An 18,039-nucleotide genomic window follows, 5' to 3' on the forward strand; every position below is an offset into this window, starting at 1 on the left:
CTTTCCCATCATCAACATTAAATGTCTAAACCGTGGGCCAATTTGACGCATTCCTGATGTCTTGTGGAAAACATTATTGCGTTTCAATTGAATATTACTTATTCAATTCTACTGTAGCACGGATGCCATTCACACTAATTCGTGTGTTTGTCTCTGAGTGGTTTGAATAATAATTTGGAGGGGGCGTGTTAATTCGTTCTATATTAAGCCAGGTTTGTTCACCTATGTAATTAAAAGCAGCTGAGTGCTGTTCCAGTGAGACTAAATGCCGAGGGGTAACGTTCCATTTAGACGAGTCAATATGAGCGGAGAGGTTCATTACTCATCGAGGGGTGGAAGTGAGGTCATAATCAAACACTACATCCTACAGGGGACTCATAACCTCTCCTTGCTTCTCTCTTCGCTGCCACGTTACGTGATAAGCTTGAGAGGTTTATAGCTTATTGGCCTCACTGTACTATGAAAAAAACGGTCTCTGTCAAACTAGATGTCTCAATAGCCAATTCATATTAAGCACATTTAGTACTATTGTTTTAGCGTAAAAATATCCAGGTTTATCCAAAGCATGCATATTTATTCATGTCCGCGGGCTGCTACTCTGAAAAACACTAAGGGTGACTTTAAACAACGTGCTTGCCTAACAACAAAATGTGCTTTTTGTTAGGATGAGTTACTTTTAATATTAAAATATGGGTATCACATCATGTCAAGTGGAAAATAACTATGATTATGTACCTTAATATGGGTGTTAAAACATGGGTAATGAATGAGCTAATCAAGCCCACGCGGAACATGCGTCTGCAGAACCACGATAAAAACCCATGGTACTCTGTGGCAAGGTCAGCTGCATTGACACATTTCACCTTGTTTAAATACATTCAGCAGAATTATGCAAATGTTCAAAAAAAAAAAAAATCTGCAGATTCTATCTTGGCCTGTCAAAATCCCAACCAGCGTAAAGACCACAATAGTGGTAGGCTGTATTTGAACAACAGCTTATGTAATCATAATCATAATCTTTTCTGCGTGTTGTCACAACGAAAATAGCTCTTATTTAGGCAGGCCTTCAGAAAGACAAGCCAGTGGGAATAATTAATATTGGGAATAATCACAGAGTGAGTCTGAGACCACACTGAAAATGCAGCTACTGAAACCTGGAAATGTTCATCAAGATTCTGCTCTAGTCACGGTTCACCAATCAAATAAAATCCCATCAGAGACATTTATCATGTTAACTAAAAAGGTTCGATACAAAAGGTCAGGCGTTTTTTCTTCCATTTTGCTTTAAAGGTAGGGTAGGCAATTTCAGAGAGGCTAGCAATAACAAGCTAGCTTTGAAAGCATAAGATCCCAGCTTCCCTTCAGAGCTTCTCCAAAGCCACGCATCCTCCAAAACACATGAACGCACACAGCAAAATCTGCAAAGCGGCATGAAAGATGGCATTAAATTACCTCATGTCTTAAAGCACATAACATTACAATAGTATGAAACGTAAACAACTTAAAGTGCTCTTACTTGTACCACCTGACTGCTGCAGATTCATTTCACCATGGATAGTATTGCCATAGAAACACATAAAATCGAGTCTGAGGACGTGAACAGCTCCGGGTAGAACGTCACGGGTTACCGTCTCTAAATTATGGTTTCGACAGGGTGTGAACGCAGCATAAGCTTGTTGTTTTGGTTCAGAAGGAACTAAAAGGCGGCGGCTGTTTGTTTGTGGCGCTCAATGACTGTCTACAACTCTGCATAGCCTCATGGAACGCGCTGATGACGCGTGTCCCTTTACAGGGACTTTAAACATTATTGGAAACATTTGGGATACACAAGTACACAAGTCAACAAATTATATAACATTGTTTAGTGATTTTTTTTTAATATATATATATATTTTAATCCGAAAATCTTACATATTATACCCTTTAATGCTCACTCAAATCATTATTTTGATAATATAATATTAAATATTCAATCAAATTTTTAATTAGAATGCAAAAAAGGAGCATTGTTTTTTTTTATATGACAAAAAATGAAGCCAAATTTTTCAGTACAGAGGTTGTCATTGCATCTTTATTTCCAGGTTTTGCATCACTTTCCATTTGGATGGTTTTTTCAAATGGTCTCAGACTTTTGAACCCCAAGTATCTTGGTATGAGCATCACTGCTCATACTGTACTACCGTACTCTATAAAAAAATTGTGCTATATAGCACTAAAAGTGGTTCTTTGTCGCACCATATCTTAACATGTTCTTTATATGGTAGCGGTGCTATATAGTACCTCAGCCAAAGAACCGGCGAAGAACCACTGAAGCACCAAGATTAGTGATATACGGCACTTAAAGTGGTTCCCGTATGATTACGAGCCAAGAACCACTTTTAGTGCCATATTGCACCTATAGTGTATCATACAACCTGAGCAAAATGATCAATTTCAATAGCTTTAGTTTTTAGATTGCAATCATGCACACTGCCCTCAAGTGTGTGAAACAGAGATTATGGAAACAGGAATGCTCTTGGGTTGGTCCAGGAGACCCGAGAGACTGCGAGAGATGTGATGTGACACCACAGTTTGCCCTTCTTCTCACCCCCTCAGCGCCTCAATTAGATAATTGACAGGTGCATGCAGAGACTGAGACAATCAATTATCTGTTGCTCTGCACTTAACTTCACTGTGTCTAAGGGTGAAACGCCGAGGACATTGTACCACAGAGGACACATCCAGTGCAAAAAAAGCAACTGCTTTCCTTCGAAGGAACAGAGTTTCTCTCTAAAAGTGCTTAGGGGAAACTTGACCGAGTCTACAAGGGAGCTCTGCGATTCATTTGAATGAGTGCTACTGATGTATGCAAGAGCATTAAAGGAAGAGCTTTTTTTTTTTTCTTGTTCTTTTTTAACGATTTGCAACAAGTATCGTGATAAAGAGCGATGCCTGAGGAGGACTGACTGAGCTTAACAGGAGTTTTAGTTTTAAACACTTGTTCTGCTCTGTATCTTGGTTACTAACCTGTAGAGGCCAGTTAAACTTAGCATTGATGTCATTGCAGCCCTATGGGCATTCACGGAGTCTCCAGACAGACAACAAGCACTATCTGCCCTCTACTGGCCTGTCACTGTATGATCAACAAGAATTTGGTGCATACTTGGTTATTTATGCTGGACGTCTCAAGCAAAGAACAGAATAAACAAACTCTATGGTTTCTGCTGTTAATCTTGATATTTACAGCACACAACTATTTCATTAGAACGCAAACTGTGTCGGAAAGGTCGTATTTATGAAATAAGAACGCATGAACACCACCCGATGTCGTTTTTAGGCCTACTAGTGGAGAACTACACTTTTATTTATTGATATATCTTTAAGATACAGCCTAGAAAACTTGTTAATAGACCCCTTTTCACAGACTTTGAGGTTTTCACGCGATAACAGTCATCATAAATCCTAGTAAATAACGTTTTTTTATTTTTTATAAATACGTACATTTCTAATACAATTCTTTGTATTATGCACCAAATTACAATACGGTACCTGATTTTGTTGTGTATGTCCCAGTGGGGATGCTACATTTGCTAATTTTAAAAGAGCACAAAATACTGAAAACTTTTTTCACCGTTAGTTTTCTATATTACAAAAAAAAAAAAAAAACCTGAAGTAAATAATTTTGTTGCGGATGTTCCAATTGGAATACAAGACTTGCTGTTTTCAGAGAGTTGTTTTAGTTGCATGTAACTGGTTGTGTAAAACAGCCAAATAATTGTAATATCGATATACCGATCACAGACCTTTGCCCTGAATATAATAAAATCGTAATCGTGTCGCACCAAGTATCTTAATCAATATGCCAGATCGTTTCGTGATGAAACATCAGATTTTCGCCCCTAGTATTTTCATATAATGCTACATGCAATCACCTGAAGATGTAACCATGAAACAGTAGCAGCCCACTTTTTGTTAGTTACCATTTAGATCAGTAGACTATTAAATATCGAAAGTTTTGTTCTCTCATACTATACATCTCATTATTACAGATTTACAAATAATATTTATACAAAATGAGTACAATCATTCAATGGATGACAACTTGTTGTACAAGACAAACCGCAACACACTCAGGCTAATTATACTCCAAAATCACTCACAGAAAGTCCTTTAAAGTTTCACCAGTGAAAGTCTGTGTGTAATTTACGCGCTGGGCATGTCAAGTAAAGAATCACGGCGAAAGCAAATTGGTATTGATCATAAACTTTGTAAGTATGAATGATGACTCTACAATTTAATCTGTACCCATTTTATGTACACTTGGGTAAGTAATAAAGATAAAGCTTGGCAGAAAACACAACTCATTTAGCTGGTTTATGAGACAGGCTTGCATGACTTCGAAAGCAAACAAAATTTCCAATCATTCTCTGTGGTAGGCCTAACACATAATTAGAACATTAATTATGTACAACTTCTTTGCTATCCATTTAAGTAGCACTAATGCTAAAAAGCTCCCTGTCTTAGGAAAAACTTTTTCCCTGATTGAAATAACCAAAGATCTCTGAACTACTGAGAATGAACTTTCCAGATGCACTCGTCCACATTAAAATACAATGACAACAGCGAACTGAACATCATTCATGCACTAAGTGTGGTCACATTTACTGCTTTTCAGCAAATTGGCAATAGGAATCCATGCAATCTGGAATTTTTAGCTTACTTTCGCTAATGTGACTGCTTAAAAAGACCAATGGTTCTTTTAAGATCTGTTCACTGACATGTTCTTTGGGGAAGCCAAAATGGTTTCTCTATGGCATTTTGGAACTATTATTTTTAGGAGTGCAGGGCTTTTCGGTTTCAACCAATATGCTTATGTAGTTTGACAAGCTACTAGAAATACCGTTCTGGGTCATGAGCATTCCAGCACCTGTTCTCATTATACTCATCTAGTGCCTGTATAAAAAAAAAGCCAAAAATGAAGCCAAATTGATCAGAACAGAAGTTGTCATTGCATCTTTATTTCCAGGTTTTGCATCACTTTCCATTTTGATGGTAATTCTTTTCATTTTGCTGCAGACCAGGATAGCCTGAGCTCCATCCACTCTTCATCTCGGCAGGAGGGTCTCAGGGGCAAATGAATGAGTCCATGGCTCTGGGAGGAATGTCAGCTGGCTGGAGGAACTGAGAGGGGCCTTGAGCAAAAACTTCTCTTCATGTACTGCACAGGCTTCTACGCGAAAAAAATTGTGGGGTAGAAAATAGTCTGAATTCTGAAGCACTCGTCCTGTTCAGTCATACTGAAGTCTACAGCGACAGACGGCTTATGAGTTTCAACAGCCAAAAGCATGCGAGAAACAAGGAAAACACTAAAAGGAAAAATAAATACATCTTAGGCTTTAAAAAAGGAAAAAAAACCTTAATACATTAGCTTAAAAAAAAATCCTCTTTCAACTTGTGTTTCTTACATATATATTTTAAACACACAGCTTTGTACAATTTGGTAAAAAGTTCTTCGTTCTCTAGCTATGTCTGCAGGGGAAGAAGAGGACTGGGCTGCCCACGTTTGCTGCAATGAGGACATGTACTCGGGACAGGTAAGGCTGAGAGGAGACAGTCCGTCTTCCCTAATTGACGAGTGCTGACAGAAGCAAGAGGCCTTGTTAGAATATTCCCCTCATTTTTGGATGGAGGTGTTCAGCAGTGAGGAAGACAGGCTCGTGTGGAGCGTGTAACGGAGAGAAGCGATGCCCCCGTCAACACAGGAGCCGGGAACTTCTGCCACTCTATTTCTTATCTGTGGAAGGAACAAGTCAGAGAGGAATGATGGAACAGGAACGCAATGCCAATGACCGTTTGATTTAAAAAAATGTTTAGCAGTCAATGTGTTGATGGTACCTCTGCTCTCGTCGGCATCTGCGGCTGACCCAACAGGCCTTTGGCGAAGTAGATTATAATACTTTGTTTCCATCTCCTGAAAAACATGATAACCAAGATATTAGTCAAATTGTTACCGACTCAACCACACTAAAGTCTTCTCTAGGCTAGGCAATACAGCTCAGCCTTTAGAAAAAATACTATATATATAAGACTGGCATTTATTTTGACATTATTTTATCTCTATTTGACTGTCTAAGAGCAATAAGCAGTGAAAACCAACTCAATTTAGTACTAAGAGGCGACTTTATGTGCACACTTTGGGTGTAAAACAATAATTGTGAAAATGTTTATATTTCATGAAGCCTAAAAATTCAGAAACGGGTAGAGCAGACAGACCTTGAGGTGGTTGAGGTTGGCCTGCAGGCAGCGAAGATGTGAGAGGACCTGTCTGCTGAGGCGAGACGTGCTGCCTGAGGAGGGCGAGGAGAACTTGAGGCTGATGCCCGAGTCGGCAGCACAGCTATGGGCCAGACTCGGCTCTTTTCTCCCGACCTGAATATCATCATCTGTACTGCTCTCGCCCGAGCCGCCGTACCCCTCCAGAACCAGGTAGGCTGCTAAAAAGCACAACAACAATTAGCTAGGTCAGGATCAGGATCACTACTACACCATTTTACTTTTTTTTGCTTCTTCATTTAATCATGATCTTGGTACGTGCCGAACATTTCCAGTCTAACCCTCCGTGCAAGCCAGAATTTCCTCAAGACAGCTACGCTTCTTGGTCAAACTCTCACCGTAGTCTTCTGGGCACTCGTAGAAGCCCGTATCTCCAGAAGTGTAGTCCTGAGCTCGACTAGGAGTGCGAGCAGAGCTGTGCTCCACCGGCGTGCGTAGAGAGGTGGTCCTGAGGAGACGACTGCCGGCTGATCGGCCCAATCGCTCGCCCTCATCCTGAGCCATCAGCTGAGTCACCAGCACCTGCTTCAGCGCCGCCACTGAAAAACATGATCACACAGACCTCAATAAATGATACACCACTACAAAACTGCCTGAAAGGAAGACGCTAACACAACAAGACAAGTGTGATATTGAGAGCCCATTTATAACTGATGTTAACAAGAAAACTGAAATGTCTGATTCATTAACAAATCTGTTGAGTCGTTTAAATTATTTGTTCATGAATCTAACTGAATCAGAAAAAAATATTTGGTTACACTTTATCTTTAGGTGTCATTGTTACAGTGTAATTATGTATTTAAGTACTGAGTAATATTAATTAACAAAATGTACTTACTATAGGGTTAGGCTAGGATTAGGGATTGGTTGAGGATTTCTTGCATGTAATTATGCATAATTTACTGTTATTACTAAATAAATGTAACAACACTGTGACACTGTAAAATAAAGTGTTTTTTTAGTTGAATCTGTGCTGCAACAAACTGGGACAATAGGAAACAAAAAACATGCTTATTAAAGGGATAGTTCAGCTAAAAATGCTAAATTTGTTATAATTTTCCTTATGTAATTTCAAACCTGTATGATTGACTTTTCATCTGCGGAACACAAAGATATTTTGACTAAATGGTTTCGGTTCCCATTCACTTTCATTGTATTTTTGTCCATACAATAGAAGACAATGGGAACCGAAACTGTTTGGTTATTAACATTTTGGAGTGGACTATCCCTTTAACAACAACAACAAAAAAGTAATAAACAGCAATATGCACCTATCTGTGGCTTAATTGGAAAATATTAGGTCATGTAATATGCCACACTGGACTATCAGGGACTATGTGATAACATAAAAGTCAGCGTGTTTTCTGGTAACACTTTACAATAAGGTTTCATTTGTTAACATGAAACAACAATGAGCAATACTCTAAAAGCATTTATTAATCTTAGATCATCTAAACACTGTGAACAAACATAAACAAAAGTTAATGTAGCCTATGCTGTAAGAATTGATTGCTTGTTAGTCCACGCTTCACTGAAACAAACTGTTCTGAGTCCACATATTTGTTGTTTTCAGCAGAAGTGATTCCCATTAGGAAGCACAAGTACTAAAGATCTTTTATTGTTAGATACTAAACTAATTAAAAGACACTTGGAAAATAAATAAGCCTTTTCTGGAGTTGTTTTAATCAATATAGGGGCTGAATTATCGTTTTCTTGAGTTGGCAGGCATATAGACAACTGCCTCCCAATGCTGAGAAGCAGCCAAAACAAACGGTCACAGTAGCCTTAACTCATGGTATCTGGCATTGTTAAGATGTTTGGCAAGCACAGTTTATTATTATGTAAATTATTTCATGTTTAATTTATGTTACCAGAGATAAAGCAATATGAAAGCTAATGCAGTTCAAATGGAGTCTTACAGGTTTTAAGGGCCTCATCTGCTTTAGATGAACAGGAGAGGGAGTCTGCGTCCCTGCCATTCAAGAGTTCAGAGTCCAGATACGAGCCATCCCTGCCAGCTCTTGGGACCTGGTCCTCTTCCCCGGGATTGGCGTCTGGGACACAGTCCCGCAGGGCTGCCGAGGGTGAGAATTCACTGTCTTTCTCTGAGGACGGATGATGAAAGCTCGAGTTGAGTATGGTGGCAATCAACACTTTTACAATCAGAGAAGCGTTTGTACATGCACAGCTACCTGCGGACTGGATGCTTCCTGTGGAGATTCGTTCAGAGCCTTTGCTGAACTTGCTTAACTCAACACTGTCTCTGTCGCCACTAGAACACAGTTAAACGGTTATGTACATGTCTTCATCATTTATATTTGCTCCTTTTTTTTTTTAGAATGCCTTGTATGTATAGATTTTATTGTTACTCTTGTCCCAGTCCCAGACTCCAAACTGAAAATCCAACCTAAAAATGTTGTACATCATTCCATTATCTAACCATGTATATCTATAACTAGGCTAATCTAAACAAAGAATTATCAAGCATTATCATTAACCATTTGAATATTTATGTAAAAATGTATCAGTTTCAAAGATTATGAAGACACGTTGTAATGTAATTTCCACAATACCGAACAGTTTTGCCCCCAAGAAAGTTTTTTCCAAAGAATAGTATACTTGTTTATCAAGGTGACTATATTGTGCATCCCTATCGGCCGATATATGTTCATTCTTACTGCTATCGTTAGCTGCATACTTCCCTACTATATAGTAGGAGTGCTAAAACAAATAGTATGCTCGAATTCATAGTATTCATAAAACAGTAGGCAAAAAATATCGGGGATTACCTAATTCTTCTGCTAAGAATTTGAAGTGCACGTAAAATGTAGTGTTGGGCAATACTAGTCAACATGTAAAATCGGCGATACACAAAATAGTTTGGTTTTTTTACTAGGGCATATTTGCTCATTGCATTTATTTAATTATTTACTTATGTTATCATGGGAAATAATGCATGCGAAATGTGAATTGTTGTCCATTTCGCAAGCAAAGATGGACTTGGTGATAAAGAAAAATACATCGCAATATTGGAAATATAATTATTTAATATATAATTCATTGTATAATAGACCTAAATGTTTTTCAATGAGGAGTGAGCTAGTCCATCTAATCTTTTAACCATTATGACGGTGATGCGCTATGAAATTATGACGGGGCAAAAGAATTGTAATATTTAGTAATAATAAAAATAATAAATACAATAATAGGAAATGCCAAATCCTCTTGATATCGCAGAGAGCTGATGCTTTTGACGATATCTCTGGCTATTGTCAATCAACGATATCATCATCTATAAGCACAACCCTAGTTCAAGGGACACTTTACAAGCCTACAACACCTCAGAGTTGTGAATGGCAGTCAAGCGACAACTCACGCCATAGGTCACAGGCCAGTAAGTACAAACACCTTAGTAATGTTAACCTGTTAAACTGCAACCCCACTTTGGGGCTCACAGCTGAAAACGACCTACCTGAATTAAAACAATTATAGCTCCTGAGAACAGTGTGCTACAGGCACAATTAAGGTATCTTTGGAAAGAAGACACTTGGGACTCTACTAAAAAGCAATCAGAGTTGATAATTCTCAAACAGATAAAAAATTATAATAGTTGAAATGCCTCAAAAATTATTTGCACTACACAGAATGTTGTATTATTTCATGTAAAAATATATGAAAATAGACCTGGAGGAATCCAGTTCAGTTATGGATTGAAAGCCACACGACTTATCAGTTTATATTTCAAGTTTGAGGAAGATATAATGAAAAATGTGGTTCCTGCAAGCTTTTTTCCAAGACTATGTCTGTTCCATTTCTCCCTCCGCCTGCTTGAGGCACATCCCCAGAAATGACATCTCCCAACTAAAACAATTGCAGTTGCTAAACAATTTGCACTACATGCACAATTTAGACATCTTTAAAAAGAAGACACTTTACAGTTTATTACCCAAACATTAAAGTAGAAAAAAACTTAGAAAGACAAACAGTTATAGAAGTTGAAGTGTCTTGAAGATGATTTGTGCTACAATGAACACTTTATTATTTGATGTAAAAATATATGAAAATAAGCCTGGAGGAATCCAGTTAGTTAATGAATTGAAAGGCAAAAGTCTCATCAGTTTATATTTAAAATTTGATGAAGATATCATGAAAAATGGGGTTCCTGCATGCTTTTTTCTAAGAATATGTCCAGGTGCCAAGAAACCTACAGGAGACTTGATAACCTAATGTTATGAAGTGTACTGCAAGCTGTTTTAGCCATCATATATGATGCTTGAATGCTTTTTCAACTATAAAATAATAGGCAGAACCATAAGACTTTGTATTAGTGATTTATTTGTACAACAGAACTTATAAAAATATAATAAAAATGAAATATTAATAAAAAAGAGCTAAACTTCTTTGCAACTGAAAATACAACAAGTAATATAAGTATAATAACTATAAATATAACTAGTAATATAAATAACAATATAATATAAATATATAGCTATAAAAACACACACAATTTGCAAATGTAAAAAAAAAAAACATTTACTGGCCTTTTACTGGCGGATTCAGGTCTACAGCAGCAAGTGCAGATCTTGAAGAATCTGAAAGCGTTCTTCTCTTTTCTGCTGGTTGGCTGGTGCTTGGATGCCATAGCTCATCTGAAGACTCAACCTGATGCCTGTAGAATGGCAAGGAAAGGAATGAGAATTAGCACTGCATGTCCTATTTCTGTATAGTTTGCCCATTCAATCAACAATCACACTGTCATCATTCACTCTAATTACAGGCCATCCCATGAACAATGAAACTGATGGGCAGTCGGTTAGACAGCATTCATATTGATGGCGGCCCATACATTCTCACACAGCCCAAGCATCAATCTAACGGCCGGCTATACAGTGAGCATTCATATTGACGGCGGCCCATACATTCGCACACAGTCCTACAATCAATATAATGGCCGGTGATACAGTGAGCATTCAACAATCACACAGATGGTCGGCCGTCCAGAACTTTTCTTTTTTCGTCAATTTGTTTTTGTAGCACAGGGGAAAAAAATGCATTTTATATATTATATATATATATATTTTTTTTTTCTGTGTGTGCTAGAAAAAATGCTAAATATCAGTATATGTATAATCTATACTGGTATATTGTAATTTTTCTAGCACACAGGAAAAACATAAAATAAATACAGTCTCAATATATATATATATATATATATATATATATATATATATATATATATATATATATATATATATATATATATATATATATATATATATATATATATATATATATATATATATATAAACAATTACATGTGTTATATATATATATATGTTTTATTTACACACACATGGGGAAAAATTATATATACTTTTTCCCCATGTGTGCTAGGAAAAATGCAAAATATCAGCATATGTATAATGCATACTGGTATATTGTAATTTTTCTAGCACACAGGAAAAACATAAAATAAATACAGTCTCAATATATATATATATATATATATATATATATATATATATATATATATATATATATATATATATATATATATATATATATATATATATATATATATATAAACAATTACATGTGTTATATATATATATATATGTTTTATTTACACACACATGGGGAAAAATTATATACTTTTTCCCCATGTGTGCTAGGAAAAATGCAAAATATCAGCATATGTATAATGCATACTGGTATATTGCATTTTTTCTAGCACACAGAAACAATAAAATACATACATTCTCACACACATTCTCAATATACATAAACAACTACACATAGCAACTCACCGGTGTGTTATTGGATCAACTTCTCTGTCAACAAGCACCGTCACCGCTGTGTTCACTCTCCTTTTTCACATCGCTGCTTCGAGTGAGCTCAAATAAATCATCTTCAGCACAATAAAAACTTCTTTTGACGATCCATTGGATAATACATTCCGTCCAGTTAGTAAGATTAGCAAACAGTTACTACAAAGAGACCTCTGTTTGTTTACTAGCGCGTTAGCTTTTAGCTGTCAGATGGGGGGTGTCAGGCTCGCAGCATCTCGTCGGAGATAGCGCCACATTGGCACATTCAGATGAATAAATATTCACGCCCATGTGACAAACATACACATGCAAGGTCTCGTTGGAATCGTGTGCTCATTGGCTACATTTTCTGTCAGTCATGACGATTCAATGCTTTTATTGGCTCCAGATAAACAGACATTATCATTGGATGAGCACGTCATGACATCAGATAAAACGATCGCTATGGTTGGATATTTTTGACTATATCGCGGCTATCTTTGCATGTTTTTGAGTGGGGTTAGTTGGATTTTGTTTGTAACATTCTAAGCTTTAAACCCATGCCACTTTATTCTACCGGGAGACTGTTTTTGGTGCATTATTTTATTGCATAACAGTCTAGTATGATACTTCGCTCCGCAGAAATGCAATGTAAACACAGGATTAACCATCAATATTACACCGTTATTGTTTCGTTGGATTAAAATGCTCTATGGGATGTTATTCAGTGGACCCTCACCTTTCCATTCGTTCTGGAATTGTTTGCAATGGATGCGTGTGTGGCTCGTAATTAGGACACTAAAGGTATGTACTCTGTTTTTATTTATAAAATCGTTGATGTGTATTGCTTACATTGATGCAAAAATACAGCCGTTATAAGCTTTTCAATGAAAAACAGTGGTCTGTCCTCGATGCTTGAGGTTTAGACCTTTAGAATGATATATAGTTTGTCAAGATTAATGATGTTTTTTTACGTTAAATCTATTAACAAACATTACACTCGTGCTAAAAATAGCGCTTCAACCCGTGCACGCGCTCATGAAGCTTATCAGGTTAACTAAGCTGAGATCAGTAGTAAGCAATGAAGTACTCACTCGTGCTGAGGCAAAGGAATGACGCTGTGGGGTTTGGCATTCACAACTTCCGCCCTCTGAGCGATCTGCCCTTGCCACCTGATATAAAAAACAGAGAGTAAACTCATCTCTATAAACGAGTACGTCATGGTTTGCAGAAACGTCAGAAGGAAAGTTGCCAAAACATACATTCTCTGCTCGGACACTGTTTGGGCCATCAGCTCATAGATCTGAGCTCCGTTTTTGGACATGGAGATCACAAAAAATGATCTGTTATCTGTTTGGGGAAATAAAGGAAACCTATAAGGATCAATTCTTCAAATATACATGGGGAGAGGGTTTGACAAATGAGAAGGCAGACGCTCACCTGTCGCCACTGAGCGCACCAGCACAGTGCTGAGCTTGATGATGGGACTGAATATGTGTTTCGTGTCAGCCGTTCCTGCGAGGTTCTTACTGTGACACCTGAGGATAAGACGCTCGTCCTGTTTCTGCAGCAGCACCAGGATGTCTTCCAGGAGTAAAGTATATAGCTCTGACACAAAAACAGACACCAGTGTTATTTTTCAATCATCAGAAACCAGCCCTTGGGAAGTTTGAGAGCAGTGGCTCACCAATAGTTTTGTCTTTGTTAATCTTCCAGGATAGAGGACCCTCATGGACCATCTTTCTTTTAGTGAGATCCAGGTTCTGTGGGACAATAAATAAATGAGGAACTTGCATCCTTAAAATCCTAGTTGTTACTAGAAAGGACTCACTAGTTTTGTTCACACAGCACCCAGATTTTCTTTTAGATTTGCTAACTGATTGTTTACATTGACATTTTAAAACTGGATTCATATTTTCAGACAGACTAAAATATTAGTTACTACATAGTGAAAAGAAATGCTAATTCAAAATATTATTAAACACTATAATAGTAGTAGTAATTTACATTGTTATAGTCACGATTTCAAACGATGAATGGGGTTTAAATTTGAAAAAAGTTTCATTAGGTTTTTTTTTTTTTTTTGCAACTAAATGGATAAGGCATGCCTGAATAAATACTTTACTTCAGCTTCTCAAGATGCTGTTACTAAAAATAAAATTCAGACACATGAAATATGATTGATGCTGATCCGCATGACCACTAAAACAGGAGGAATAACCTACTATTCTCTGCTCCTCAAATACAGTTCTCCAGGAAAGATCTAGAATAATTTGTATGATTAGTACTAACCTTAAACTCCGAGATCATGGGGTTTTCACTCTGCTTGAGGGAAGAGAGGTCCAGCCGTCTCTGGTAGTCTTCCAGTCTCTGTGAGACATAAACAATATATGTATATTTATGCTGCAGAATCCATTGACATTGGCCGACCTTTTATGATACTGATTTAAGACACACACACACAAAAAAAACCTTGAGAGCTGCAATCTTTTAGAAATACATTGTAGACGTTGGAAAAGATTAGATTTTCCAAGCTGGCCTCTTTTTAATGAATTTCCTTATTAATAATCTCCAGAAGTATACAGAAGGTTGGATCATTCTAAGAGCAGTTTCAGGGCTGATGTAAGAGGGCTCAGACGCTTTCAACCTATAGATGAGTATTGACATTCATTAAGTTTTGGTTTTCCAGTCCTTCCTTTGAGCTAACCTCAGGCTATAAAACCTGCCTTGCTTGGGCTGTCTGCTGAGCAAGAGAGAGTGGCAGCTCGATCGAGTTGCACTGCTTACCTGTTTATTCTCGGACTCCTTCACAGACTGGTTGACGTGGTTGAGAATCTGTCGACAGCATTCGGCCGCTCGTCTCACTTTGTCCTTCTCCTCTGACTCATCTGTCGGTAAGAAAGATACATAACGTACGCGCACACACGTTTCAAGAAGAGACTAATCAACTCTTTAAGAACATCCCGGCCAGCCAAGTGCCCTCTATTTCCTCTAGTGCCCACCACTGAGACTATTGCCAAGCTCAGATGAATATAAGAGGAATCACCTCCTCCTTAATCGCTAGTTATACTTTACATTTATTGCCTGCCTCTGACAATGCCAAGAGCCACAATTTAACACGTCTGCCAAATAATGTGAGATACGCTTTGAAAGTGTGCGGCTCCCCCTCCAGAACATTTCAGAATAATAATAGGAATTTAAGAGCTGGCATAGCTCTAATTTACTAATGGTTTGGGTCCAATTTTTCAAAAAAGTCATTCAAATACATTTTTTATCAGAAACTCTAGTAAGTTACATGTTATTGTTTAGATGTCTGTTCAGAAATGTCAGACAATCGTGATCTCTATCTGAATAAAATTAAAATTGAGATCCTCAATTTATCTAGAATCGTGCAGCTCTAATCTGTACAGTTTTAACAACAACAACAAAAAATCTGCGTCCTTATCGCAAATACATGTTCATAATTAACTGTACACTTTAAGGCTGCATTTTCAGAAGCCATGATACAATTTAGATAATAATAGTTGTCTTGAGGTCTTATACAGAGCTATGAAAGAGATGGTCAACTGCACTTAAAATTTTAAGGACACACAACTGCATTTTGAGTGGGTGTGGTTGATCGACAACTAACTGCCAGTCACATTACTGACATATCTATGCCATAAGTAAAACAGTCATGAATAATTTTTTGCTGTCAATCACTGCTGTCAGGGCTGACAACCTCTCACGAGTTATGGAAAACGAAGAAAACAAGAGTTTGAGAACGAGAGAAAACACCATTTAAGTGCACAGGTGAACATGAATGTCAATCTCACATTGAGTGATAAACTAGCAAGGTTGATCAAACAGCTTTGTTTTGTTGAGAATTTTGATTAAGTATTGTGTAAAATAAGTGTTCATTAACCTTAAATTTATATCAAATAGACTAATGGAGATGTGGGTGCTCGAAGGAAGAGGATACCTGTGTACTTGGCTATGTTGTCCAGCAGTAAGGGGTACTTGGTGAACCTCTGCATCTCTGCAGGGATGATGTCCTTTAGCTGTAGTCGTCGACACAGGCGATTGCTTTCAGCCTCCTGCAAACGGTGCAGAGACAATCAAACAAGAAATTGAGGACAACGGTACATGCAAATCCACGACAAAATCCTCCCTAATCTTTTGCATATTTCCTTGTTATCTGGAGTTTCCAACATCATGAATAATGCACTTCAGTGTGGATTTCACCCAAGTAATCCTCTGCAAGCAACCTGTCAGCAAGGTATATCATTTGAATCACTGATGTTTTTGATAAGCACAAAACCATCTCTGAAATGTGTAAATACGCTGACGAACATGTTGTCACTCGGAGGCATAGTGTAATCAAAAATGAATATACTGTCATCATTTATTCTATTTCATGTTGTTTCAAACCATACTTTCTTCCGTAGATGACAAGAGGACAGGTTAGGAAAAATGTACCAGTAAGAAAACACAGGTACCAGTGTTGTTATAGTTAACCAAGGTTATTAAAACGTTTTTGAAAAAAACATGATGTTGAGTACATGATGATAATATTGGGTGAACTGCTTCTTTAAAATGGCAAAAAAGCTGTGTTTTCTCTAATATACACCTCAAAAGCACAGAGCATAACAAGGGATTTGACATTTTTATTACACCTTTATGTTCTAGTGCTTACACACTAGTTCTCAATGGAGAGATTAGTGCAGATGATTTCAGAAAACACAGTATAAAGGTTGTTAAATCTCAAGTCTTATTCTCTGCGTTCTCTGCATCTACTTCTAAAACAGAGACAAACACAAGCTCTCAAGACTCTGAACAACCACATTTGCCTAAGGTTAATAAACTCTTATCTTCAAGATAAGCAAATCCTACAGCATATCCTACAATATGTAGCTCCAATGAAATAAAATGTCTTTGTCTTCCGTTTTCTCTGTTGTTTGGCTGCCAGGCAAAGCTGATACTATTAACAATTCAGAGATCACTTAAATAGATAAAGCATCTCTTCTACTGTGACACTGCATCAAACGACCAAACCTGCTATTTGTTGTAAAAATAGTAGGGATGTCAAAATGTAATTTGGCATAACGATCAGGCATAACATTATATTGTGACTAATATTGTGTTGGTCCCCCTTTTGCTGCCAAAACAGCCCTGACCCATCAAGGCATGGACTCCACTAGACCCCTGAAGGTGTGCTGTGGTATCTGGCACCAAGATGTTAGCAGCAGATCCTTTAAGTCCTTAGGACTTTTAAGTTGCACAGTAGGTCCTCCATGGATCGGACTTGTTTGTTCAGCACATCGCACAGATGTTCGATTGGATTGAGATCTGGGGAATTTGAGGCCAAGTCAACACCTCAAACTCGTGGTGCCCGTCAAACCATTCCTGAACCATTTTTGCTTTGTGGCAGGGCGCATTATCCTGCTGAAAGAGGCCACAGCAACCAGGGAATACGGTTTCCATGAAAGGGTGTACATGGTCTGCAACAATGCTTAGGTAGGTGGTACGTGACCATCCACATGGATGGCAGGACCCAAGGTTTCCCAGCAGAACATTGCACAAAGCATCACTGCCTCCGCCAGCTTGCCTTCTTCCCATAGTGCATCCATGGTGCCATGTGTTCCCCAGGTAAGCGACACACATACACACCCGGCCATCCACATGATGTAAAAGAAAACGTGATTCATCAGACCAGGCCACCTTCTTCTTTTGCTCCGTGGTCCAGTTCTGATGCTCACGTGCCCACTGTTGGCGCTTTCGGCAGTGGACAGGGGTCAGCATGGGCACCCTGACTGATCTGCAGATATGCAGCCCCATACGCAACAAACTGCGATGCACTGTGTATTCTGACACCTTTCTATCAGAACCAGCATTAACTTCTTGAGCAATTTGAGCTACAGTAGTTTGTCTGTTTGATCGG

At 37.9% G+C, this 18,039-nt stretch overlaps 1 protein-coding gene across 2 annotated transcripts in view; it reads right to left on the bottom strand.

Moving 5' to 3' along the window:
• Positions 1-2,047: 2,047 nt before the first annotated feature.
• arhgef12a (Rho guanine nucleotide exchange factor (GEF) 12a) overlaps positions 2,048-18,039 on the bottom strand; it is a 63,412-nt gene continuing 47,420 nt past the window's right edge. For both annotated transcript variants that reach the window (XM_079824457.1, XM_079824456.1), the window contains 13 exons: positions 16,081-16,195; positions 14,907-15,007; positions 14,412-14,489; positions 13,807-13,882; positions 13,560-13,727; positions 13,382-13,469; positions 13,214-13,291; positions 8,505-8,584; positions 8,232-8,417; positions 6,651-6,851; positions 6,253-6,473; positions 5,875-5,950; positions 2,048-5,773 (listed from right to left, as the gene is read on the bottom strand). In XM_079824457.1, the coding sequence (XP_079680583.1) occupies positions 5,763-5,773; positions 5,875-5,950; positions 6,253-6,473; positions 6,651-6,851; positions 8,232-8,417; positions 8,505-8,584; positions 13,214-13,291; positions 13,382-13,469; positions 13,560-13,727; positions 13,807-13,882; positions 14,412-14,489; positions 14,907-15,007; positions 16,081-16,195 (1,479 nt within the window). In that variant the 3' untranslated portion in view covers positions 2,048-5,762. The remainder of the gene's footprint in view (positions 5,774-5,874; positions 5,951-6,252; positions 6,474-6,650; positions 6,852-8,231; positions 8,418-8,504; positions 8,585-13,213; positions 13,292-13,381; positions 13,470-13,559; positions 13,728-13,806; positions 13,883-14,411; positions 14,490-14,906; positions 15,008-16,080; positions 16,196-18,039) is intronic.

The sequence above is a fragment of the Gobio gobio genome, assembly GCF_949357685.1.
Source record: "Gobio gobio genome assembly, chromosome: 8".
NCBI lineage: Eukaryota > Metazoa > Chordata > Actinopteri > Cypriniformes > Gobionidae > Gobio > Gobio gobio.